A 26,942-nucleotide genomic window follows, 5' to 3' on the forward strand; every position below is an offset into this window, starting at 1 on the left:
CTGAAATCATGTACATCATGAATAAAATCAGGAATGTCCAGCCCCCCAAGACCGCCATTTGTAAACATTAAAAAATTCTCTTTTTATCTTAAATTCTCCATAAAACAAAGTAAAACAGCCCTGTAAGCAAATATTTCATTCGTTTAATTTCAGTATAATTAAAACGCATTTCGCATCCTGCTAACCCCCTTAATTGTCAGCATTACCCGTTCTGCCGTGAAGTTCGCATCTATTAAGGAACTCGGTACAGTTTTGCGCCAAATACATACATGTTATATATAACTGGTCAACTTCATGGTGTGTGTGTGTGTATGTGTGTGTGGCGCGAAACTCTACCGAGTTTCTTAATAGATGCGAACTTTACGGTAGAACGGGTACTGCTGACGATTAAGGGGGTTAGCAGGTTGCGAAATGCGTTTTAATTGTATGTACATATATACAGACACGTCTTAGTATCCTAGAATAGGTATACGTTTTTTCTGCGTACTGTCGGAGACCCTTTACCTGTACCAATAATTCCGCGGCACGCCCAAAGTTAGCCAAATTAACGAAAAGAACCGCATCCAGAGGCGAGCCTTCAGGAGTCTCGTTCGTTATCCCTCAAGATTAGTTGCTTCCGGAATTCGGGCGAAACGGTCGTTATCCCTTTTCGCGCGTCAGTCGTGCGCGCGACCGCCGCGAAAGAGGTCCGGCCATGCGAACTTCCTTGAAAGATCGCCGTCCGAGTGGAATCGCCCGACCGAATTGGTTCCCGTCGAGGGCCAAGGGTCAGGGGTTGGTGGCTGGTTAGGTTGAATGGCTCTAACGAGCGACCCGGACACGCGTACACCCCGGGCGCACCGGTACGCCCCACGACAAAGGTCCTAACGCAATCACACCTATACGGACCTACATACGAAGCGGTGGAACGTTTTAACGCGCCAAACGCACCTTTCTACGCTGAGCAAAAAAACCACTTTTTAGAAAAAAAAGAAATTCCTGCGTCGAATAGGTTTCTACTGGGTACCATTAACAAAATAAAATGACATGAAATTGAGGCAAATTACAAATAGTACAGTTTTTTTTTTAAGCGCAGCTTAGAGAAATTTGACTCAATATAGTTATATTTTTTGCGCATAAACATGTTAAAAAGGAAAGTTGTTTCATTCCGAAGAGGGATAAACTTTGATAGAATGAATCATATTATTGTTAGAAAGTGGAATTTAATAGAGTTGTCAGGGTATCTGATATTTTTTCTCGAACCTCTAACAGTTACCGGTGAATTAATTCTTGCATCAACGTCTAAGAACATTTGTTCGGCATTCGTGATTTTTGATATTAAGAACTAGATTGTTTGCGTTCGGTACAACATTCCATCCAGTACGTGATATCATTTTCATTAATATTTTCAATACTCGACTAATTTTGTACATAACTTTTTTTCCGTAAAATCATTTCCGCTTAATGTTAACTTGTCATCATTCGGATTGCACTCCCGATGATCGATGGCAAATTTGAAAATTGAAAAGACCAACAAACAGGAAAATACTAAGTTTGCCCCAATATCTCAACGTAATATAAATAGAAATAATGATTAATACATTTGCTTCGTGTATAGAACGATTTAGCGTTTTAATTTTGTATGTAATCTTTGAAAAATTATACAATCATTATTTATTACAAATTATGTATTGATTTGAAATTTATCTATTTACAATTATTATGTATTACTGCGTAACTGCGATTGGAATGGAATAAATTATGAATTTTCGAATAGCTCCAAAATCGCGTACTGTCCCGCTAAATTGGCCATCTTGTACTTTCTTGAGCTTTCTGGCGTTCGGGATGTCAACGAAAGTGTATTTACATTTCTGTACCTTTCAAGTAAAGTGTAGTACACTAAATATTATCTGTCGAATACATTATAAACGTTTTAAAAATATTTAAAATCAAAATGACACATTTTGCTCCCATAATAAAATAGGGCAACGAAAATCCGATAATAATCACGAAGTAAAAAATGTATTTTTATTATACGTTCATAAATTGAAAAATATAATTTTTATTTATGTAATTATAAATTATTGAAACTAAATATGTCATTGAGATATTCAACAAATATTTCAGATATCTTCGAATGAAATCTACAAGAAATCTTAAAAGATCCTGTCGCTCAAGATATTTAGCAAAGATTACAAAACAAATATTTAGAAATTATTCTATGCTATTAGGGAACTTATGGGCGCCATCGGTACGGTTATCGACTAATCTACTTCTACCATCACCCTGCATCTTTGATCGCAACCCATTGCGCCACATCTCACCCCATCCACATGTCATTCCTGGCGGACCTAGGGTCTGCGAATCGTGCGAAATCTCTATAGAATCGAACGTTACGTTTGTTCCAGAGGTGACGATGTGCAGCGATCGATCGAGCTTCTGGACAAAGTGCTCTCAGAGTACGACGAGCACGAGGCCGAGGGCGAGGGAGGCGGTGGCGTCGGGGGCGGAGGCGTCGGGGGCGTCGGAGGCGTCGGAGGCGTCGGCCCTGGCGATTGCGGCAGCAGCACCGAGCCCAGTATCGGTCTCACGCCCGACGACGAGAGCCCGTCCTTAGGTTCTCAGTTTCTGTCCTCGTTATACCCCCTCACCTCGGATAGGGGATTTCCCTTACCTAGAGAGATGGTTGAGCTTTAACGAAGATGCGATTTCAGGCGTCTGTAGCGCAACCTAATACGTTGCTAATTCGAACAAAGGCACTTTGCGACACGATAAAGACAAAGGTTATACTTTAATAAGCGAACCTTAGTCCACGTTGTTAAATATTTTCTTCCTCGTAAATAAATATTCGCATTGATGCAAAGTGATGCCAAGTAAATCGGCTGGACGGGTAGATTTTTTATTTCTAGTCTTATTTCCTCATTTATGTGATTCCGGAGAAATGTAAAAAATTGAGGGGAAGTCTAGGCAGGATAAATGAAGCTGGAGGTAAGATAGGAAAATGGTGAAACTTGCTCGCGGGATGTGGTTACCGTGGCGAGGATGGGTTAACCTTCTCTTCAGTATGCGGGAGGTGTCGCTTTATCGTTTTTATATTTTTCTACGTTCTCATTTCCGAGGATGAAAACGCGGTTTAGAATCTCAATTTCTGCCCCTGTTATGGTTCCCTCGGTACACCGCGTGGCAGAATTTCCGTACACGGGAAACGAGGGATAATGACGATTTATTATGCGCTGTATAGAAATGACGCTTTTCTAGTATTTTCACAGCTTACAAGAATATGGTAGAACAAAGATGGTAATCTACGGTTGATCTACGAATCGCAAAAATCTATCAGGTACCCTCTCATCCAGATCGTGAAACATAGGAGCAGTTATAAAGGACATTTCCAATAAACGGGAAAATTTATTCAAAACGGTGTCCCGTCGAGTGTGCTCGACGTCGCATCTCGCCGCGACGGCCAAATTTCTCCATTCTCTCGGGATTACCGGGGAATCCACTCCGGCGAGACAGGAGACTAACTCGGTGGAACAATCGCTGGTTCGACTCTTTCGGTTTAAAGAACAGACGGCGTCCAGACGACGATATGTCGCGACGCGTTGATAGTCATCCGGACCGAGAACCGGAAACCCCAGAGAGCATAAATCTGGACCCCTTGTAACCGGGAACTCACCCCTTCGCATTTCTAGGGACTCGCATTCCCAGAGGCCAGAATTCTCCATTCGTGCCCTAACGGTTGAGCTATATTTTAATAAATACCTCTGCAATTTCAGTTAACAGGTGTTAACGATTAAACGGCACAGTGCCAAAAATGACCATCCCTTTAAGATAAAAAATTCAAAGTATGCTTAAAATATAGAATTAAAATAATTAAGGCACTTTAAGTGGCATCGATGTCATCCTTCCTTGCAGGATGTATCATTTAAAATTGGTGATAATCCTTAAACATCCTAATTTTTATTCCAATCTGTTCCAAGAATAGTTGTACCTATGCTCAAAAGAACGCTTATATGATTCATTTAAATATTTATTTGTACATGAACCTAACTGGTACCCTCAACTTTCACTCCTGTCCATTACACTATACATCTTTCTTAAATATACAAAGATCAGCGCGAACACTACAAACTATATCCCCGGAAAGGATCGCGTGGCGACAGAGATCCTGAAATGGCCGAAGAATATTAATAGCGACAAAGGATGCCAAATTAAGTCTTTTTTTTTCCCCTTTAGATTCGATTGGCCAATAAAATCCATATGGGTGATTCGACGGATTCGATGTACCCCCTACCCGAGGGAATTACATGTGATTGGGCGCCTTGCTTCCCTTCCTCACCCCGAGCAAATGACGCCTGATTGCCCAATCGGGTTTGCCCTCTGACCCCGTAAAAGGCAACTTCCCAAGAGCAGTCGCCCGATGACATGGGAGCCTCAAAACCCTAATGATTATGCAAACCGAAATGCTTGCAATACATCAGCAGAATCACAAAGGAAGTGGAATCTTCACCACGGTAGCCAAAAATTGCATAATCTATTACACTCCGTTAACAGAGTGCAGCTTTCCATTTGCATCGAATAACCTCGCAAAATCCATATTATTTCCTTAAACCAAAACCCTCGAATGGCAAGATTTATTTAAATCGAGGGTCTTCCACGTTCATTTACAAATAAGTGCCTATGTTAGGATAGCGTCTTTGCAACTAGACGTTAAGATGAACACGAGCCTCATTAGCGTTTCATGTCTGATCCATTCCCGATGTTCGCCATATTCGGCCTGAAAGTCCTCTTTTAGAAGCCCGATCGCGCAATTTCGTCGCAAGGAATTCCTTGTCGCGAAAGATGCCTCCTTCGACGGCGTCGCGCTCCACCAGAGGGTACGAGGCGCGTGTCTTCGTCCACGGAGGCATTTCCCGAAGGAGCTTGGCCTCCGCGCCGGTAATTCGCCCTCCTAACTAGCGGTCTCCCTCGGGAACGACTGCCTCCCGTCGCTAAGACTTCCGCATTCCCGAGACCCGAGACGGGCTCTCGAGACCGGAACGCTTCCTGGCCATCCGCCAGCCCGCTTTCCGCGCAGATTCAACCTGGCGCACATTATCCGCTCCCCCTTCCGTTCTCGTGCGATTTGCGGGCCTCGGTTTTGGATTCCCCGAATCTTGGGGGAGTTATCGCCGGGACGATCGTTCGCCACGAGAAATGTCTTCCGATATACTCCGGAGGGTGCCAAGGGCTTTTCATGGAAGATCCACGGGGCCGTTGATAGGATCGTTTAGAACCGATCTGCAACTCCGTAAAATCAAGTAGTTTCCTAACACGTGTCAAGGTGGAGAAACTTCGAGATAATTTCAACGGGATTACATTTTATGGCGATAGAGATGACAGTTAATCCAAGTAATTTGTCAGCGATTGACTTCAATTAACCCCTTGTACTCTGGTGCATCCTCAGCCGGGCAGTTTTACCAGCTCGAAAAGAATTCCCAGCGCAACGGATTAAGTAATTACGGGCGGCGTTTCTCTATCCGACCATCGTCAGGCCCAAACGACCTAGGAATCTAATCCTAATCGTCCTATTCTGCGATACTGCTACAGGGCACCAGTCCGAGGACGACGGATACATGAGCATGAATGGAAGGAAAGCGAAGATGGCGCTGGTGGCCCTGCGTCCGGTCCCGGACTGTCCGGAGCCACAGGATCCCGCGGGAGCGCCGACCCAGGAGTTCCCGCCGCCCCCCGAGGAGGCCGAGCGCATCATCTCCACTCTCCTCCCCATGTAAGTCCCCGCTAAAGCCCTCGTAGGGAGTAGCGCGATTACTCGCAACCGCGACGAGAGGGCAGCCGTTCCGGAAACGAGAGGTCTCCAATTCCCTCGCCCTCGATTTCGATTAATTGCGCTCATTCGGGCGTTCGAGCTTCACCGTCGAGGGCCTCGTTCCGCTCGGATTTCTGGAGACCCAGCTCCACGGCTGGATTCCGCCATGTTGACGTAACACCGCCCGGACATTCGATCGGGGCATGGCTCGAGTGTTTGCCCAAAAGCTTCGCGTTATTTTCGCTTTGCGTCCCGCGATTGCCGGGTCTTGAACTCGGCAAGGTTAGGGAATCGATTCTACCCCAACCCGGACGGGGACGTACGGGCACTTACGAAAAAGTACTCGGTTCTTGCGAGCCCATGTGCACGCGAGTTCGTAACGTACAATACAACTCGGAATACCCAACGATCGAACTCCCGACTTTATCCTGCTCTTTTTGGGCTAATTTCGCTTGCCAGAAACGTGCAAAATATTTTCACATTCATCAAAGTTAGGTAAAGCAATATTGGTATCTAATCTTCCTGGAAAAGTGATCGTATTCAGAGAAAATTCAGATAGTGGGATTAAGTAGTGCCCTCCAACAGGATATCCTAATTGGGAACTCCCTTTCCGCTCCAATATTATCAGAGAACCTTTTGTTGGGTGCAACCCTAATTGCAACGTCAGAATTCCGTGACTCAGCTTCTAACATTTAGACATGCGGCTCGTAAAAAAATTTCGTCTTTTCGACATTCTACCGTGCTGCTAGGACCCATCGTGTTTTGGCACCACGTTTCCAGATTTTGCAAAGATTGTAAAAAAAAGTGCACGTTTCCAAAAATCATGGCGTCTCCTTGGAGGTGATGGAACTAGGGGTCAACCGTCGACAAAGAGATGGGATCCTCGCCCGTTGTTTGGTTGATATCAGCTCCTGTCTTTCACATCAGGTGGACAAAACGGAACTTGTGAACGCCCAGCAGCTCACTGCACCAAAAAAATTCTTTTTCGGGTTCAGTCCTGGTTGTGGTATTAGAATTTTTTTTTTTCTAAGTCTCAGTCACTTGGGGGATTTGTCCACGTTCACCCACTTCTCTTTGCCGGTCACCAGATGTTCCGACTAGCTTCTCGTTCACGCGGGAGCTGGGACGGGACATACACAAGACGACACGAAACTGCAGCAGCTCGGGTGCAAGTTGGTACGGAATCCAGATGCCGTACTTCTAGGTTATACCAAGGTAGTAAAGATGTTTCAACCCTGCAACTTGGTCGCACTGGAAACACTTCGCCAAGCAGCGAGGAGTGGCGTGTCTCCGAAAATCATGTCGTCGTTTCGAAAGTGATAGAACCAAGGGGTCGACTGTCGACGGGGAAACAGAGTCCCATCTATCGTCTGGGTGATATCAACTGCTGCCTCTTGCACAGAAGTTCGAGATTCTAAGACAGAACTCGCAAAGGACAGTACTCGATGAGAGAAGAAAGGGGATGTTGATTTTCATTTCAAAGTGCATAATTAGAAAAGTTAAAGTGAAGTGAAACCTACCGCAAACCAGTCGATTGGAATAAGATTTTTTTTTAAGGGTATTCTTCGAACCGTCTGTAATTTTAGGACGTGACTCGTGAACATCTAACAAGGAAAGTATCTTAGGTCGATCTCTCCGATTTGATTTCTTTTATAATATGTTATAGTAGACTAAAAACTAAGCGACACGTATTTTTTTTTATCTGCCATTAAACACTTTAAGGGGGTGAGACCATCATCCAAAGTAAGGCCTGTGAGGGATGGCTCACCCCATAATATTTCTTTTTAATTGAGAGAATTATATTTTTAATTTCTCATTATGAGAAAGCTTTTTCAGGTGGATTGGTTAAAAAATATTATGTTCTTGTGGGTGAAACAGTCGAATCACCCCTTGACATGCCTTACTTTGGATGGTGATTTCACCCCCTTAAAGTGTTTAATGACAGATTAAAAAAAATACGTGTCGTTTAGTTTTTAGTCTACTATAACATATTATAAAAGAAATCAAATCGGAGAGATCGACCGAGATCGATCGAGGTAAGAATTAACAGTTAATTCAAAACAAAATTCGACCACATCACTTATAGCCGCCATTTGTATCAATATCTGTAGTCAAGTTGTGTCAAGCCAGAAGCAAAAATCAAGCGGAATCATCTCGTTACACGACCGAGCGATCATTAGTCGCCCAGTAAAGTTCATTAGCGGTAAAGCATCCAATTTCAATTGCACCAGTTTGTTCCATCGGAAGGCAAGACGGATCGATGGCTGATTACGAACAATCAAACTTTTTCTCGCCCCCAGCCCCTAGGAAGTAAATCAATCGTCTGGGAGGACCGATAACGGCGATGGATTTATTCTTAAGTCTGGCGCCTCCGTACCATTCTTCCCGGTATCTCCGACCAAGTCGTCTGCTAACCCGGGTATACATATCGATCCTCCTTATGTCCTAATGTCCTCATTCTTCGCATAGCGATCGCATAATTGCCCGGAATTCAATCCAATCGCCTATACGAGCGCGTACTTAGCTACGAACCAATTCGTCTCGGAAATTAGCAGATTTATCCAAGTCCAAATCGACGAAAAGAATATATATCCCCTCCGGATTAATGGATCGTTCCTCTTCGAAAATTCATTTCCCCCTCGTAAAGGAAATTCGCCCGGAGTACTTTAAGCTCGACGAAATTATCTCGATATGTAGAATAGCCCGATAAACGAAATGAGATCATTTCGTTATTGACAGAAAAGCCATTTTAAAGGGTAAAAAAGCGCTTCAAAGGAAAGCAAATCTCTTCGTCTTTTCACGCATCAATCTCCTATTGAATTGAAAGATGGAGAATGTCTCCTCTTCTTCGTGAACGATTCGTTGTGGGATTCTTGCTGTGTAACGACACAGACACCGGCTTTATTCGTACGTGATTGTTTCAGTTTACTGGTTCATACTTTCTGAATTATAAGAAAGTAAAATCGCTTTCAAGTTATTAATCCTCAAGTATCGTATCCCTTAAGGTGAAGTAAAACACGACGAGGAACTTGATCCACGTCCGTAAAGAAGATTTTTCTAAATACCTACGTTGCCGATGTTCGTTTTTATATTGACAGCTGTGTCGAATTATATTGGGTATTGTACTTAATGGCATACTCTATCTGTCGTTTCCGTACATTGATTACAATGAAATCAAAGTAGAACTCCAGAAATCCCCTGGATTCATGGTTTCTAAGGTCCTAATTGACTGCAGTGGGACCCCTGCGCCACCTGTAATTTTCGTGTCAACTAAATTTTTACTCCGAAACCTCGTATTGCCATCATTTTGGCATAGAAGCGCATAAGACACTTTTTTTGCGTTTATGCCGTTCAAATGCGAGTTCCTCGATTACCAGAGTGTTCTAAATTGTCGTACAATTGTCCTGACCCTTCTCCGTTTCTCATATCAGAGCCTTCAATAATTGTATATCGATCGAAATATAAGAACTCGACGCCATTTTGGTCCTAATCTGGGGTAAGTTAAAAAAAAATTTTTTTTTAAATCCAAATGTTGAAAGTATCAGGATAATCCCTAGGTGCTCACGAGTGACGTGTCAAAGTTTCAGACGGTTCAATACCCTTAAAAGAAAAAGTGTCTTATTCGGATCGACTGATTTGAGGGGGGTTTCACTTCACCTTAAGGTTGCAAAGCTATCCATTCATTGTATTTAACATATTCAAGGTCCTAACTAATTTCATTATTGCTTGACCAATAAAAATGTTTCTCTGTAATTTCTATCGAGAAATGAAGCAATTCATAGAAAATCCAGCACCTCTTATAATTAAACTTCATGATCTCATGGAAGCAAATCCAATTTCATAGGCGAGATATAAACCGTTTTGTTGAGAAGGATAATAGCTTTGATTTGAAATATATTATCTTGGTGCAAACACTCGGAAAACAATCTTGTAAAGTGTTACAAAGATAACATGAATTAGAAATATATACGGATCTATAACCGGACTTTCGCAACCGTCGCAAAACTTTCATCCTCCTTGTGTTCGAGACTATCCGTTGAAATCGATGAAGCCTCTCGATCCTACGCTCGCTGCATCCTTTTTGTCACTTTAGCGTCATCTTATTCGAGGCTTTGATCCGTTTTACAATTGGTATCTAGGAAGAAAGGAGCTCCTGTCTGGTCCCTATCGAGAAAGGCACAATCGTTGTCGAACGTTCCCTTGCCATTTTGCCGCCGTTGACTGGCCGTATTACGGCGCCTCTCTGGAAGGCTGAGGACTCCTTTCATCGGATACTGTTGGCGTCTCCTTTGTCATCCTAACTATAGTCCCGTTAAATAGATATTAATTTCCACGAGCAGCCGACTTTAATACCGTGATTGCCAGTAAATCCGAGAAAAGAGGACCTATCTATGGCTGTCGCTATGGATGGCCGAAAAAGATCCCAATAATTTAAATGGAGTAACAAAACACAAACGAGCGATCTCTGTACGTGGTATATAGAAAGGTTTAATATATATAAAGGAATGTATCTATAACTCAATGTTTGCAGGGTTTCTCCTGGAAACTCGTCAAAGAGGAATGCACAGCCTTCTGGACGTCGGCAACAACATAGTGGTCGGCAACAATGGATGGTTGCGATGGAGGAGGGTATACGTCGTGGGCATGCTGCCACCACACAGACTACTCTCGTAAGTATATTCGGGTAAGCTTATGAATCATGTAGCCATTATGTGATGTCGAAAAAGGAGGACGAAAGGTTGCTTTTCAAAGAAAATACCCACCAATGAAAGTTCTCGAAAGCATGCTGCTTGTTTAAGACGTGTTCTTTCTGAGTTTGGGCTTAGAATGGTGTAATATGTGCCGGTTCGAGGTGGATTCTTATCAATGAGAACGTAGAGAGAAACTTTAAGGTAGAAACTTGATAGATTTTAGGGAAAGCCACTTGTCCAAACGAGTACAGTCTGTCTGTTTCGCGAGAACCTTCGAATACACGATCCCCAAGTCTGGGAAACTCCGTGCAACTTCGATTGCCGATGCGCTCATGCGAGAACTGTCCCTTTCGTTAGCCCAAGACCAGACATCAGAGGCCCTACGGCTGGGAAAACGGAAACGTGGAGCCGTTCCATCTGGCGGAGCCACCCAGTCCTCCCAGCAAGTTCGCGAGTCTGCCGTATGACGGTAAGGTGTCCTTCAATTGGATTCCACCTAGAACCAACCCAAGTGCCGTCGAGAAACACCGAGAGGTGAGGCGACGCTCATCCGAAGAAGGACTCGACAAAAGACACCAAAGTCCCGACAAAGACCGCGCTTCGAATTTGCGCAAACAACGACAGAACGAGATCATGAAGTCCAGCAGCGTGGAAGACCGACTGCTAATGAACAGCCAAACGGAGCGCGAGTCCAGGAGAAGGAACAACTCGGACTCCAGTGAGGGCAGATTCTCGCGCAACTCGGAGTCCGAGAGGTCCTCCATTCCGAGGTCGAGTTCAGTAAGTGTCGAAAGATTCTCCATGAGAGCCAACTGCGACTCTTCGGACTTCTCGCGAACCAACTCGACCTCCAATGAGAGATTCCACTCGGACTTCTCGATAGCAGTAGCCAGCGCCAGCTCCAACGATCACGTTTCCATCCCCTCGTCGGATCCGTTTTCCATACGAAACCTTGACTTCTCTTTCTCTCTACCGCGGGCCGACTTCAGCGACAGGTTCTCCTCGAGGACGTCCGACCACTGTTCGGAAGAGCGGTATTCGGATATGTTCTCCACCCGCAACTCGGACCTGTTCACCAGAAACTCAACGGACTCTAGGACGCAGTCCGAGGAGGTGGAGCATTTCTCGGACGACTCATTGGAGGAGCTGCTCCCACCGATCGGTAAGAGGCACTCCATCGCCTGGGAGGTGTCTCTCGAGGACGATCCTCTCTATGCACCTGGTAGCACCAAGGTCGTGGGGAGGAGACGACGAAAGAGTAGCGACATGTCCAGTGAGTCTCCCTTAGTTAAAATTTCGATCACGTTCCGGCATCTCGTTGACACGCTTATTCCTAAGATGGTACCTGACTGAGTTGATGCTTTCAGGTGTGGGCTCTGCCTCGAAGCTGAGGGACTTCGACGACTGGCCAGATCCGCGTCTTTCGACTACGGACGACGACATCATCTCGCCGTACTCCGATTCCTCGACGAACGATCTGGACCAGATTCGTCCTCAAGATCTCACCAAGAACGGTACATATGTCATACGCCGTGGACGCAAGAAGGAACGCAAAGTCCTACCAAAGACTCCTACCAAGACGAAGAGTTTGTCGTTTGACAACTGCGATGAAAAGAAACCGGCGGACGGTAAGCGGTATTCCAGTACGTTTGACAACATCAAGAGCCTCTTAAAAGAGGGTAAGTTGGAAGGTCTTGACGAACCTCCCGAGGAATTCTCCGCCACGGTGCCACCGGATTTAATACGCGTGGTATCGCTCCCGGCCATCAACAACGACGCTGGAAACAGAGCTCAACTAGAGATCACCGTTGAGGAGGAGGAAGCGTCCGATATGTCTGACAAGGATAAGGAACGGGTAGACACGGAGATGCCGGACACTCCTCCTTCTCCCATCTTGGACGATAAAGCGGATTCTTTTCTAAGAAGAACCAGAGAGTGTAATGGTGTGTCCACCTCCATACCGATCTCCAAAAGCTTGGATGCCAAAATCCCAGTGAACCTCTTAATGGAAGATCAAGGCCCAAAGAAATCACCGAACGATCACCGTCTCGATACCAAAATTCCGGTGAACATTCTGATAGAGGACCAGATAGTTAAAAAGGCATTGAACGAAAATCGCAGACAGTTGGAGAAGGTCAGTGACGCTATTAAGGAGATCGAGAACGTGAAGAATAGCGAGTCTTATGAGAGCAAACGATGGAGAAACGGCGATGTCAAGACAAGCTCTAAAAGAAATAGTTACGAGAATGATTCCGATAGAAAGACTCTCGATACTTCTTTCGACAACCGACCAAAAAAACAGCACAGTTCCGATTCGGAAACATCGAAAACTAGCTCTGAAACCGATTTTGATAGGCGGAAACCTAATGGTAACGAGATTTATTCATCGGGAAGGAGGCTTCGGCAAAACGGGATTGAAAACCACAAGAACGATCAAAAGCAAATCGAGAATGTGATCGACGCCATTCTTGAAGACTCCAAAAACCCGGATTTTCAGGTGCGATTTTCCCGTTCTAACGTTCTACTTGTTATTGAATGCTGATTGAGTTTCTGTGTGGCACTTAACAGTGCGAAGTGATACAAAACAAAGCTGATATCAATAACTAGTCAATCATAGAATTAACGGAGCTTCGGGACGTCTTCATTATCCGTTACACCTTAATATTCGCAATCGTAACAAGTGATACCTTGCCTTATTAAGTATTACCGAGTACGCTTGTCATCTTTGAGTTGCTGTTTTGCATCCTTTAAGCCGGATACACATCTTATCACGTACGCGTACGAGGCAAGACGAAGCGAACGACTGTCTCGTACTTAGATGTGTAATGCGACAACGAACGAAAATGTCTGTAAAAATGAACAAGCATTTCAACGAATCGCATTCGAACAAATCGTGTGCCGGACAATTCGAGGCAGTTTATCGCGTTTCGATTGCACGCCCACAACTATATATTTGCCTTGCCTCAGATGCGTTCGTGCTCAGATGCGAACTCGATTAAAAATATTTCTTAAACAAATACACATAGTATCGGTGAAACGGTCATTGAAGTCTGTTGTCATTTATCACGATAATTAATAATAAAAAATATTCAAAACAATTACTATAAAAACTTCAGAACAGGAAAGATTGTTGCCTCTGCCTATGTAATTTCCGTCGTAAAAGATTCTCTGACATTTCGTTATTTTAATTGTTACTTTAGTATCTAACGAATCGACGTTATTGCTATGAAATAGTGTAACAGAGATTTTCACTGTCTCTAGGTTAACGTTGATGTGCTTGAATTTCCGCCTTTACCCCCTTCCCCTGTGGAAGAAGCTGATGAGGAAAGTTCTGACGTGGGAAATACTGCCGTGATATCTACAAAAACTAAAAGTCATACTAACAGAACAATGGAGTACAGACCTAGAGTACCACCTCATCGTGGACCTGTTGGGGACGCCAAGGATCACCAAGTGTCACTTAACACAAGATCAATGGACGCTGGGTTCTCCAGAGGTCGTCGTACACCTGCTGCGAATTCTAGACGAGAGGTAAGAGTCATTTCTTAAGGAATCAAGATATTTCGTTAAGAATGCAACGCCGGGAGACATGGACTGTCAGAAATGATACCTCAGTCATGAAAAACACAAATTTCAGTGCTATATACGCAACATCATACACATTATTAATCCATACTTATATGTGACTAGTAAAACTAATGTTATTAAGACTAATAAAACTAATGTTTCCTTGACTATCATTTGGCCACATATAAAAGAACCGTTTTGACATGTTTTATAAAAACCCAAAAGATTCAAAAACTCAACATACGCATCACACCAGAAAAGCTTTTAAAAAATGTCCGTCATAGCCATTAGGCGATACCCGATCAAACACCTTGCCCCGGCCGCAAAACTTAATTAATTTCATGTTAAAACCAAATGATTAACGAGCCTGGAAAACATAATTACCGTTTCGACGTTTTTTTATAAAAACCCTGAAGATTCAGAAACCCAATGTACACATCGGAATAAGAAACCTTTTAAAAAATGTCCGTTATAGCCGTTAGGCGATACCCGATCAAACACGTTGCCCCGGCCGCGAAACTTCATCAACTTCATGTTAAAACCAAATGATCAACAAGCCTAAAAAATATAATTACCGGTTGGAAATCGCGGAGCTTGGGAGATAGCAATTTGAGCGATAACTGGGCGCGTCCAGGGAAGTACAAACGAGATCAAAGCCCACCCTACCGAGGATTTGCCTCGCCTGCAGCAACCGAGGGATGGTATCAATAGATTTTCCATTATGTCCAGGGTTGCGCCCTGCTGGAGTCTGCGTGGCTGCGACTTTGCTTTTACCCGGTTCGCCAAAGCACCATTGAGACGTTTTTACATCGCACTCGAGCCGTCAATTTGCTGGCAGTATTCCGCACGAATTCGGTTTAATAAATAAACTGGAGGTCGCAAACGATACCGTCAAAAGAGCTCGCAGATCTCCCCGATCGGCGGCTTCGGGAAATCGAAGAATCCGAGAGCAGTGCTTCCGCCAAGGTCGGGAACGAAGCTGAACTTGTTTGCGCGAAATGCGATTGGCCTAGGACAAAGGGAAACCGGCGCGGAAGGAAATTGGAGAGGATCAATCGTCCGGCAATCGTACCGAGACGTCGTTAATCCCATCTGGAGACCGGGGAAGCTCCTCGAAACCGGAAGTGGATACGGGGATATGCCGAGCCAAAAGAGGCCGGATATCAAAGGAAAAAGAAGCCGGATGTTGCGGACTAGGAAAAGGGAAAAGTTAAGAGGAGAAGAGTAAATACGTCCCCTCAAGATGATCCCGGCTCGTTCCGTCTCTTCCTCCTTATCTCTTGATTTCGACATTTGTCGAAGAGGAGTCTCGGCTTCGAAGACTTACATCGCTCTTGGGAAATAAGACTCGCCCTGCTACAGTTTGGGTTCATTTTAACCCAACCCTTCTATTTATATTCTCTTGAAATGGCGAATATATAACTACCGCATTGCCAGTATAAGCACGCCGAGAATGACATCGTCAAGATGTTACTAGCTAACGGCGTTATCAGTTGAATGTGTTGTCTCGTAAAATGCGAGGATATTGGAGGCACAACTAGGGTTGTAAAGCCTGATTTTGCAACCGACAGGTACTAGTCGTGAACACCTTCGATGGACAACCCTATGCGCCAAATTAATATTGCGCAGTTGGTTAGGGTTGATGTGAAATAAATCATAGACTGAATTTAATGGATATCAAACAGAGTATATATTAATAACAAATTACGACACAGGTTAATCGTTGAATGTGGTATAAACGTTTGCGGAGTGCTGACAAATCGTCGCAAGAATTGGTACAGAAAGTTAATTGTGGACTATCTAACGGCTACTAACTATTCGGTCAAAAACGCTAAAAAACGCTAAATCCGAGGGGTTGGACCTATACCTTTAAGAGGTCACCAATTGGTTAAGACGTCAGAATGCTTAGCAAATTCCTTGCTGTGATTGGAGTACGATGAATTAAATTACAATAAATTAAGTTTCGTGCCATGTTACTTTAAACTTGGGCATTGTAAGCAATAACTGTAACTCAATGGCATAAAATCTTAAATAAATGCAAAAATTCAATATAAACGGGAGGAACAGCACTTGGATAAACAAACGGAATTGAACTAAACTAATTAAAGTTAATTTAAACTGCGCGACAGTTTATTCAGATGAAGTAAATTTAGAAATCAATCGGCAACGCAAACGAATGGGGGTCTGAATCCAGAAACAAATACCTAATTGATGTATATAAGCACGTGAATGGGCGACTACCGTACTACAGATTTTTTACCTAATCCATCGTTTGTTTGCAATTAAGATGATATGAAAGGCGCTGAGAAATTTCATCAACGTCGATCAATTAAAATTCATCTATACCCTCTTTGGTGTGAACGTCATTTTGAATACTCAAGTAGTAACATAAGTTGGCGCGCCACGTAACCGACATTTATGTCGTAATGATGAAGAGATCGATGTAAAATTGTCGAAATCCCATGAATTCATTATTCTAATGACTGTTTAGGACTAACGACGCCATCTGTGACGTTTAGCTGCAACTAAATTTTTGCTCTAAAAACACGTGTTAGCCACAAGCCAGGCCAGCATTCTCTTGCAATCATTGGTGCAAGTATTTTCCATATTTTCCCATCTGACTCCGTAACATTCCATTTCTACGGTACTTCAAATTGTTCGAGCTAGGTCCTGAAACTTTTCATTTTCGATTCTATACCTCCAAGAAGCATAAAACATCGAAAACGTGCACGGACGTCGCCACGTTAGTTCTACTCCATGATGAATAAATTAATATCTGATGAAAAATGAAATTTCGTAAGTTGCAGGACCTACATTAGGGCCTCCATGTTCCCGTCGTAAAATTTGAAACGAATCGGTACACCCGTTCCGGGGAATACTTTCCCCACCCATTTGACTCTTTCATATCACCTTAAAGATCCTTCACCAGTTCTCTCTTCAAACATTCCCACAAGCTGACACTTTCCTAGATATTTACCCCATTACCCGTTTATCCCGAATGAACTCAATCTTGCCCCAAAACGGCTCCAAACATCCGTACATAAGTCCGACGTAAGCTCGTTAAGAAAATGACCATCCCCGTAGCAACCCCCGGAAACTCCCAGTGAATCGCGGCGCACCGAACTTCCAAAGACTTCCCTCGTGCTCCTGGGCGTGCCTCCAGTAATTTAACGGAAATTAAACGTCATCCACAATGCGGTCTACCCCTTTGGCGGGGGAAAACCGGCGTTAAAGTCGAGGTTGCGAACTTTCTCTTTCGCCGCGCCCTGTCCGCCACACTTTGCGCGGAGTTCTGGGCGAGGGAATCGCAAGAGCGAAAGGGGTTCCCGAAGGAACTCCCCGTCCGAAGGAGCAAAAGGACTAGACGAGAATTTCGGAGAGGGTACATATCCATATCGAGATTTTTGCGGGCTCGCCGCGTCGCGAGGGGCACATTGTTTCTCGCACCCTGGCCGGGACGGTACTCTCTCCCAAGGGCGAGGCTCGCAGAGAGACGTCACTGAATGGAGGTCCTCCTGGCCTCTGCCGGCGGCTCCGATAAATAAAATATGGCGAGTGTCTACACGCCCCGTGCATAATGTAAACGCGCGATATACGGCACGATATACGTCTGCTGGGTCGGGGGGTGAAATAGGTTCCGTCTGTCTCTCTGTGCGCCGGTGCGCGTGGGTTGTGCGTTAAATCCCGATCCAGGGCATGTGCGTGCACTTTGCAAAAAGGGCCCGTGCTTTTGCGGAACCGTCGTTCCGAGTTTAGAGGACGCAGACGACGACGACGACGACTCGCCCTTTTGACCCCCTCGCCGCGCGTTTTCCCGGTTTTTTCTTCCCTTTCTGGGTGGTTCCCGTAAGGGAAGAGAGCCATTAACCTTTTAGCCGGGAATACCGAGAGCTCGGGACGCTCGGGATGCCTACGGCGAAACCGGGAGTGTCGAGCGAACCGGTCGGCGGGGAAATCGTTGCCCGTGCCACGTGCAGGGGCCCTCGTTCTCCTTGGATATAGACATTTTATTGGCAGTTGACAGCTCCTCTAACATTGTAAAATACCCTGGGGAGTGGATCCTCCGATATGCGTGGCTTTGCAAACTAAATTGATCGTTGTCTCGAGGAAAGTAAGGCGTACCTTCGCAGAACGACGTTCCTATTTTAGCGAGCATGGAAGATGCTTCACCCCCCAGTCTACGAGTTACCGTTTTAGACCTCTGGTATTGGTTATTCGAATATTTATTTATGTTTGAGGTGGTACTTTCGGGGAAGAGAGACATTGAGATGATATGAAAGGCGCTGAGAAATTTAATCCACGTCGATAAATTAAAATTCATCTATACCCTTTTTGGTGGTAACATCATTTTGAATACTCAAGTGGTAACATAAGCTGGGGAGTTCCGTTACCGACATTTATATTTATGTTGAAATCTTTTACAGTCCACGTTGAGAATTATACGAGCTAAAGCGTTCCATACATTATTTCGGTAAAGTAATAATGAAGAGATCGATATAAAACTGTCGAAATCCCGTAAATTCATTATTCTAACGACTAATTAACAATGACGTTAATTAAATCTCTTTTATTTAATTCGAGTCAACGGATTTACAAAACAGTAGATTGCCTGCAAGAACGGTCGAAATTTCAGAGATTACCACGTTCCTAGATATAAAAAGTTTACAAATAGACAGTCCATTATCTAACAACATTTAACTGCGTTAAACGTGTGCAAAGGCCAGCACCTTTCTACCGTTAAACAAAAGCAAATGAAACTATATAGAAAAAGGTTGGAATCGACTCTGGCTAGTTGAAATCGATGGTTAGACGCTACGTCGTGACACGAACCCCTCTGGGATTGCGGTTTCTTAGGGTAGCTCTACCCCATCGCCAATGGCCGTAACAGCCACGAGGGTGGAAAGATGTCGATCGTAACATGCAACGAAGAATCGATTTCTTTCGCGATTCACGACTGACAGGCTAAAGAGAACGTAGAACCGTTTATTCGGCCTCTAAAAAGTTTTTCATGGTACATAGACTGAACGCCATTAATTACTCGGAAAAAAATCGTTCAAACTTTTTATCGAGTAGCGTATTATTAAAAAAAATTCTCTACGTGAAATGTATCCACGATAAAAACACATTCCTATAAAAAAACTCACCGCGGACTTGCTCATAGTATACCGGGTGGAGCATTTAAATTGAAACATTGACATATCTGGCGAACAAAGCAGTTTAGAGAAAAAGTGTCGAATAAATGCTTCTTCATTTCGAGTGGGAAGTATAATGCCCATTATTTATTTGAAGAATATTTTCAAGGTTATTTCAGGGTCAACTTTATTTATATATTTATATATATTTTTTCTTATATAAATATCTATATATTTATATATTTATATATATATATATCTTACATACATTCAATAAACATTTATATACGGGTAAATACGAATATTCCACTTCGTGCGGTGCCTGGGTGATAATACCCTTTGTATCGCAGGCGAAACGTCGATAAGGCAATAAATTCATAATACACGGCTCCCACCAGAAGGCCAAAAGTATATATGATTTAGAAGTTCAACCGAGATTGATCATTTCGACAAGGATCTAATAGATCTTGACGAATCCTTGTCCAGTAATACTTAGTAGTTTCGTGTCTAAAATTATACAGTACTGACATTGAATAGTACAATGTTGAAATCGCACAAAAAGAATCGATTTTTCGATATCTTCGAGAAAAGGGAATCGAAGAGTTCGTCGAGCTTCGAGTTCGCGTTTCTTCCTGCGCTTGAGAAAACTTCTTTTCCTCGGACAAGCGCCGTACAAACTTTCCCAGACTGACGGATAATTAATGAGAAGACGGCGCCGGGCATACGTATTGGTAGCGCCCATCTTTGCTCCTTTCGAGCACATTGTGTTCATCTTATTGTACACGAAGGAGTGGAAAGAGGCCGAGACACGAGAAAAAAGGATAAAGGAGAACCCGGAACGGCGAGAGAATGTCAAAGGAAATCTTTGCTCAACCTCGTGGTGTCCTCCGGGCTTTCCTCTTCCTTCCGGCGCGGATATGCGAGATCTTCTCCCGCTCAAGGCAGACGCCTGAATACATATTTATGTTTCTAATTATTTAACACCCACGAGCACGCTCGCCGCCAAAGGCGACCCGTCGATCCCTTTTTCTCCAACTTTTCACCTCCGGTAAGATTGCGCACGGACGAATTACCATTGACCAATTACTTCCCCAAGGTAATGAATAAAGTTTCGCGCGACAATGCAAAACTACATAAAGGAATCGTAAGTTCACCATTTTCCTCCCCTCGGTTTTCCACCTCTCAACCGTACTGTACACCCAAACCTCAAAACTTGAAACCTATCGAAAGAAATTCCAATTATCCAAAGTGCGGTAAGCAGTAAATTAAAAGTTAAAAAGTCAACAAACAGTAGCGTTCGATATGTCATCGTTACGATATGTTCACCGAAGCGTTCCATATGTTATTTCAGTAAAGCAATGATGAGGAGATCGATGTAAAACTGTCGAAATACCGTGAATTCATTATTCTAACGACTGTTTAGGACCAACGTCGCCATCTGTGACGTTTAGCTGCAACTAAATTTTTCCTAAAAAAAACACGTGTTAGCCCCGAGACAAGCCAGCCATTGTCTTGCAATCGTTGGTGAAAGTATTCTCCACATTTTCCCATCTGATTCCGCAAAATTCCATTTCTACGGTATTCCAAATTGTTCGAGCTTGGTCGTAAAACTCTTCATTTTCTATTCTAAGCCTCCAAAGAGCGTAAAACATCGAAAACATGTACGAACCACGCCATGTTAATTTTAGTCCATAGCAAATAAATCAATGTCATATGAAAAATGAAATTTCATGAATTTTAGGACCTACTTTAAGGCCTCAATGTTCGCGTGGTAAAATTTGAAACGAATCGGTACACCCAATTCGAACAATACTTTCGCCAACGATTTCACCACTCAGATATATGTAGGCTGCCTTTTTCATATCACCTTAAGTGTTCAAATACAATTAAATAAAAGTAATATAATCGTCGGGTATCAAAAATACATAATACCGCAACAATTGGACCTACAAACGTTATTTGGTTTGTACCAACATTAAGATGAATTTATTATATATTTAATTGATCTGATATTTCCGGAGAAATGTCATATTTTGCATTAACACAATTATTTATCGGTCTATTTAACTAAAACATTCTATTGCCAATTCGCAATGCTGGGATCTAGACAAGAAATCAGACGTTATATAGATGAAATTCATTTGTACCTAGTAGGCTTTCTGTTTTCAGGAAATAAAAATTACATTAACAAAATCGGTTAACCTGGGGAAGATTAATGCGTGAACATACATTAACAAATCAACAAAAAAATATACGGCTTAAGTTGAGAACCTCCTTCTTTTTCGAGGTTGGTTAAACTTGCGGAGGACCATTTTTAATCGACAGTAGTCTATATGGGATGTAAAATGCTGTTTAATGATTCTCTCTATGCCCGGATTCGAACCCCTCGTCGATGTTTCCACGCAAATCCATATGGTAGAACAAATGAATTGGCCAATTACTTAATTGCGGGGGTGAATAAAGTTTCGCTTGATAATACTGAGTTGGACAAAAAACTGCACCTCGCCCCCTTCGCCTGGTTCCTCTCACCTAGTGTGTACCTATGCACTTGGAAGGGAAAGGCGTCTCGAAACGAAAGCAAAGGGGCAAAAGGCGTTTGTGCTTCGAGCGGCAAAGGCAAAATGCAGGTCCGGGTCCGTTGTACAAATTTATTCATAACCTTTTCCCGGGTTGCCCAGTTCAAAAGGAATAATTACAAGCGCCCGAACAAATTCCCGTTTAATTTCACTCCCCTGAGAAGGGGTTGTCGATTCTTCCAGGATTTCGAAGCGGGTTGGGTAGAACCAACAGATCTCTACGAAGTGGGCCTCTAAATGGACGCGTTTCGGATTTCAATAAGGTTTTCGCTATCGCGCGCCGTTCTTCCGACTCGATAATCCTTCGCCATAGCCATCGCCGGATTAAAAAAAGAATCACATCGGCTGAATTCTCCGGGTTCTGGCACCAAAACGATACCCAATCGAGCCGCGTTGAAACAAGTCAATTGCGGTTGTGCACCATTGCGATGAGAAATACGGCCGAATTACCTTCTTTTTCGTATCGATCGATTCTTGAGTACTGTCTACTGCTATCTATCGCTGCTAACAGCGAGCCTGTCCGAACTAGGCCTTAATCTTGTCGTTAATGCGATTTTCCCCACACGATCCTACACAGTTCACCAATTCAATCCGTATCTACTCACACAGACATTCTATACTGGGCCCATCTGAAAATGGCTCCTTAACAATGGAAGTTCCCGAAAGGATGGCATTGAAATTCAAGGGGGTTGCCCGAGGAACCATCTCTGTCCGCTAACTAACGCCGCCTCGAAGCCGTTACTTTCGATGCAAAACGATCCCACCCTGGCAATTCCAAATAAACAAAGCATCCTTATGCGTCTCGGTGCTCCCCTCCAAGAGGGATTACGCCGCCAACGAATTCCCTAGAAGGATCTCTAAAGGGGCGTGGAAAATTCGCAAGAGCTGACTCCGCCACTATGTAGATACCTACCTACCCGTCTACCTACTCTCTATGATATATGCTCTCGTATCGCCGTACCTTTTATGCTGATGCGCGTACATACATGAATAATTGCTTCCCGCGACGTACGCAAAGAAGGAGCGCCGATTTACCGTTCACACCTTTGTGGAAGGATACAACATACACTCGGTATCCTTCTCTGGCCAATCGTGGATTAAGAGATCAACGCGTTTCAAAGGAGCCTCGTTGCCATTTCACCTTTGCTTCTCTGTAGACTGTTATTTGAACGAATCGATTAAGGCGTGGCTCGATGTTGACGAATCTGCAAATGGAAAAGTGAAATTATGGTGATGAGATGTTAATACCGTGCATTAGATAAATGACCATCCCACCAACGCGGACGTTAATGATTTTTCTACCCTGGTCAACCTATGAGTGATTCACAGGTCAACCCCGCCTCGTGATTTTTCATCATTCTTCGGATCTCTTTTGGTCATCGCGAATATAAATTTGGTGATGGCCGCCTAAATGGACCGCCCAAGCAAATCTATATTATAAAAATGAAGGTCAAAATACCCCTCATTCACTGATTAACCCATTATCGTCCAACCCAAACCACCCGGCATAGAAACGTGAAATTTGGGGGGTATGCTCTTTTTGTAATATAGATGCTCACTACGAAGGGATGTCTCAACCCCTAAGAGGTAAAAACGGGTAAAATGTGTTTTTATAAATTTCTTAATATCTCTCAAGCCCGCTGAGACATCGATTTGGTTTTTACCTTTAAAAAGTACACGTACAAATGCCTGGACATATCGCAAGCGAAGCCGCAACGAGGCATACTAAGTTATTCTATACATGCGATATGGATGTGTTATCAAGTAAATCTATAATGGTACGTTGGATTCGATCGATAACGCGTTGTACTTTGAATTGTTACCGCATTGAATATCAACACATCATAATCCTTCACTGTTTATTTCTAGTTCTTGAAAGCGCAAAGACTGTTTTTTTTCTTGTTTTCTAGTCCTTTAAAATATCAGTTAAAAATTCCTCCAGTATCTCTCCCTTTCCTTTATTTGCAGTTATTAAGTTTCTCGTTCTTCACTGAGGATTATTCTTTGATCCTGTTCATTATCCAAGCAAAAGTACACACAGCAAGCACTAAACTCGCCTACAACGAATAAGATTTTTTTTCTGGAATTTTCAGTATTTCCTCTTCTCCAACTCCCTCTTGTTTAATCCTCTGCAAAGCACAGAATTACTTAAAGTAAACGAGAAAGCGCTGATATAGTCGTAGTGATGGTACTTTTTGTTGAAACTCAAAATGAAGAATCGGACCCTCTAGGTGACTACGTTGGCGTAACGCCGATGGTCTCCATAACGCTTTTCACTTTTAATTGTTATTACGGACATTACTTAAGACGTTTTGCGACAGTGAGACCAATAAAAGTTGGCCCAAGATAAAGTGGAAAACTTTCCTCGGGGATTCACCCTGCGCGAACATGAGCCAGGTCCGCTGTGATAATAATGATTTATGAGGCAATAATTATCCATCCAGAGGTCCGTGGGTATACCCTGGGGTTTCCCTTTTTATTTGCATTGGTCCCCCTTTGTAACAGAGCTTCGTGCAATTTCGTTGAAAGCGCATCGGGAGAGGATATCGAGAGCAATGGTACTCATGGGGCATTGTTCTTGATTTACAGCCCTCGTATGTTGCTCGTGTGTGCATAAAACCGTCCTCGCCATATTGCTATTTAATATCTTGAGATATCGTTCTCCTCGGAGGCAATTCTAGTCCCGATCGTTTTATTAAAGAAACTTGGGGCTTATTGGCTTCGGAAGTTTTAGGTCAAACTACTTCGGTAATTCAGCAACTTTCCTTTGAAATTTTATTTCTTGCCGAATTTCACTTAAAATGAAATATTTTTAAAAGTCATGCATCTAAAAATTGTACCATAACGTAAACAAGAATCTCATTTCAACAAAGTAATAGCAAAATTCACATAAACGCTAAAGAAATTTTTCAATGAGATAAATGCAGATATTTTGCATCACTCAGAAACATGTTATTTTCACAGAAGTATAGAAATTAATCAGTTTTACTTTTAAAATAGGGTAATTTCACTGAAAATCCTCTCGTAATCCCTAGATCGAGATAAAGGATATCCCTTTTCCTTCAACGTTAGGGCCTTTTGGCACGCGATCAAAAAGAGTCATATTTTAATTCAAATAAATTCTAAACGCTTGAAAGTGGCAAGCGTTTTTCGCAGTCCGGTCTTCCAGCGAGGTTTTTCGATAAATCGACTAATATGCGAACAAAAAATAAGAATCACCTTAAGGAATCGGTCAATCTTCTTAAAGAAAGCTAATATTGTCATCTGTCGCATCTAAATAGAATTTATTAAGACCAAAGAAACTTCCTTTAATCTAAATCACGTATACTTAGCAGTAATAATCGATTCTGTTTTCTATTTTGATGGCTAATTTATTTGAAGTAAGAAAATTCTTCTACTTTCACTTATTACTAAAGCGCTGTTCTCATCTGAATGTATGTACGTCCCGAAACCAACCTGACGCGATTTCGACGGCTTTCGGCCCCTAAATCGAAAATCCCTGAAACATGTCCCCCCATAAATCGACTCCGAGGATCACATAAAAACTCTAAGATGAAAAAAATTGCGATCGCATGATCGAGTTTCGGGGATCGGTGATTAAAATGATCAGGAGGCGAATAACGAGTCCAAGATGGCGGTCAGTGACCGCGCCGACCCTCTAGTATAATATTATGGCTCTAAGAAAATGGTACCACGTCCGATGTGACATTATTCTTAATCTTTACAGGTACCCGTGGAGAGAAGGACATTACCAACAGACTTGCCAGGACCATCGAGACGACGGCCATTCTCAAAAAGACACTCTCCTTCTGCGGAAGCATGCTCCTCGGGCGGAAGTGGCGGCGGCGTCATCGGTAGTGTTGCAGCGAGCTCCGGGATGCAAACGTCTTGTTCACTTCCGGAAACGCCGGTCTTTGCTCGAGGCAGCGACATACCCCGAACGCCTCAACACGCCGGAAATCCTACGCAGACTCGACGACAGCCTGGATGGTACGCTCCCACTACAGTTACCACTGGGTAAGAGTATTTCAGGTCTGCTGAATCGTCTGGAATTGGTATTCTCATGGTAGGACATCCTGAAGAGGAACCGCTGGTCGCCCACCTGGAAAAGTGTTTCCGATTAAACAGCGACGTCGGTTATTTTTATAGAAAAATATTCATCTTTACTTTGCGAACATAGGCTTTAATACATATATTCGAAGCTAAAACATACACGTACCGAGTCAAAATGTGCCGCGAGACAAGAGCTAAAATACGGCAAGTGAATCATCATAAGTACGATTAATGTAATACGTGACTTCGATACACCTAGGAAGATGCACTATTAAGATGAAACGAAACCCCTCTCAAATCAATCGATTTGAATAAGACAGTTTTTTTAAGGATATTGGATAGAACTGTCTGAAACGTTGACACATGACTCTTGAGTACCTAGGAATTATCCCGACACTTTGTAAATTTGGATTTAAAAAAAAATTTGTTAACTTAGCCCAGGTAAGAACAAAAATGGCGTCGGGGTCACATATTTCGATCTGTCGTTTTCGTACAATAATTATAAAGAAATCGAAGTAAAACTCCAGATATCCCCTGGATTCATGGTTTCTAAGGCCGTAATTGACTGCAGAAGGACCCCCTGCGCCATCTGTGATTTTCGTGTCAATTAAATTTTTGCTCCGAGACCTCGTATTGCCATCGTTTTAGCATAGAAGCGCATAAGATACTTTTTTTGCCTTTATCCCGTTCAAATGCGAGTTTCTCGATTACTAGACTGTTCTAAATTGTCGTACTATTGTCCTGACACTTTCATTTCTCATATTAGAGCCTTCAATAATTGGATATTGATCGAAATATGAAAGCTCGATTTTGATTCTGGTCTGGGCTAAGTTAAAGAATCTTTTCAAAGAACCCAAATTTTGAAAGCGACAAAGTATCAGACGGTTCTATCCAATACCTTTGAAAAAAAAAGAAAGGTGCATTCGAAAGCATTCAAATCGACTGATTTGAGGGGGGTTTCATTTAACCTTAAGCATATTCTATAAAATTGCATTATCGGTTGCGAGGTTTTACAATATCAAGCCATTTCCTCGTGTAAATTTTTCTTTTGTAAATAAAAATGCATTTATTCTTATCAATTGTTCATTGGGTAACATTCGCATACTATCACAAGGTCAACTCGAATGAGCCTGGTACA

The 26,942-nt window shown here is 43.0% G+C and overlaps 1 protein-coding gene and 1 long non-coding RNA gene across 2 annotated transcripts in view; one reads left to right on the forward strand and one right to left on the reverse strand.

Annotated features, from left to right (window-relative positions):
* Positions 1 to 26,942, forward strand: part of LOC105699912 — a gene marked incomplete at its 3' end in the record, with an annotated part of 145,509 nt that overhangs the window by 118,155 nt on the left and 412 nt on the right. Inside the window, 7 exon segments of the mRNA XM_012425335.2 lie at positions 2,388 to 2,596; positions 5,566 to 5,746; positions 10,317 to 10,455; positions 10,834 to 11,749; positions 11,844 to 12,973; positions 13,738 to 14,007; positions 25,479 to 25,768. Of these exon segments, the coding sequence (XP_012280758.2) occupies positions 2,388 to 2,596; positions 5,566 to 5,746; positions 10,317 to 10,455; positions 10,834 to 11,749; positions 11,844 to 12,973; positions 13,738 to 14,007; positions 25,479 to 25,768 (3,135 nt within the window).
* Positions 22,739 to 25,593, reverse strand: LOC111673910. The gene is made up of 2 exons (XR_002762152.1): positions 25,504 to 25,593; positions 22,739 to 22,956 (listed from the first exon to the last, which is right to left on the reverse strand). It is a non-coding gene; the product is annotated as an uncharacterized LOC111673910 (long non-coding RNA).

The sequence above is a fragment of the Orussus abietinus genome, unplaced genomic scaffold (assembly GCF_000612105.2).
Source record: "Orussus abietinus isolate OABI.00-Male unplaced genomic scaffold, Oabi_2.0 scaffold71, whole genome shotgun sequence".
NCBI lineage: Eukaryota > Metazoa > Arthropoda > Insecta > Hymenoptera > Orussidae > Orussus > Orussus abietinus.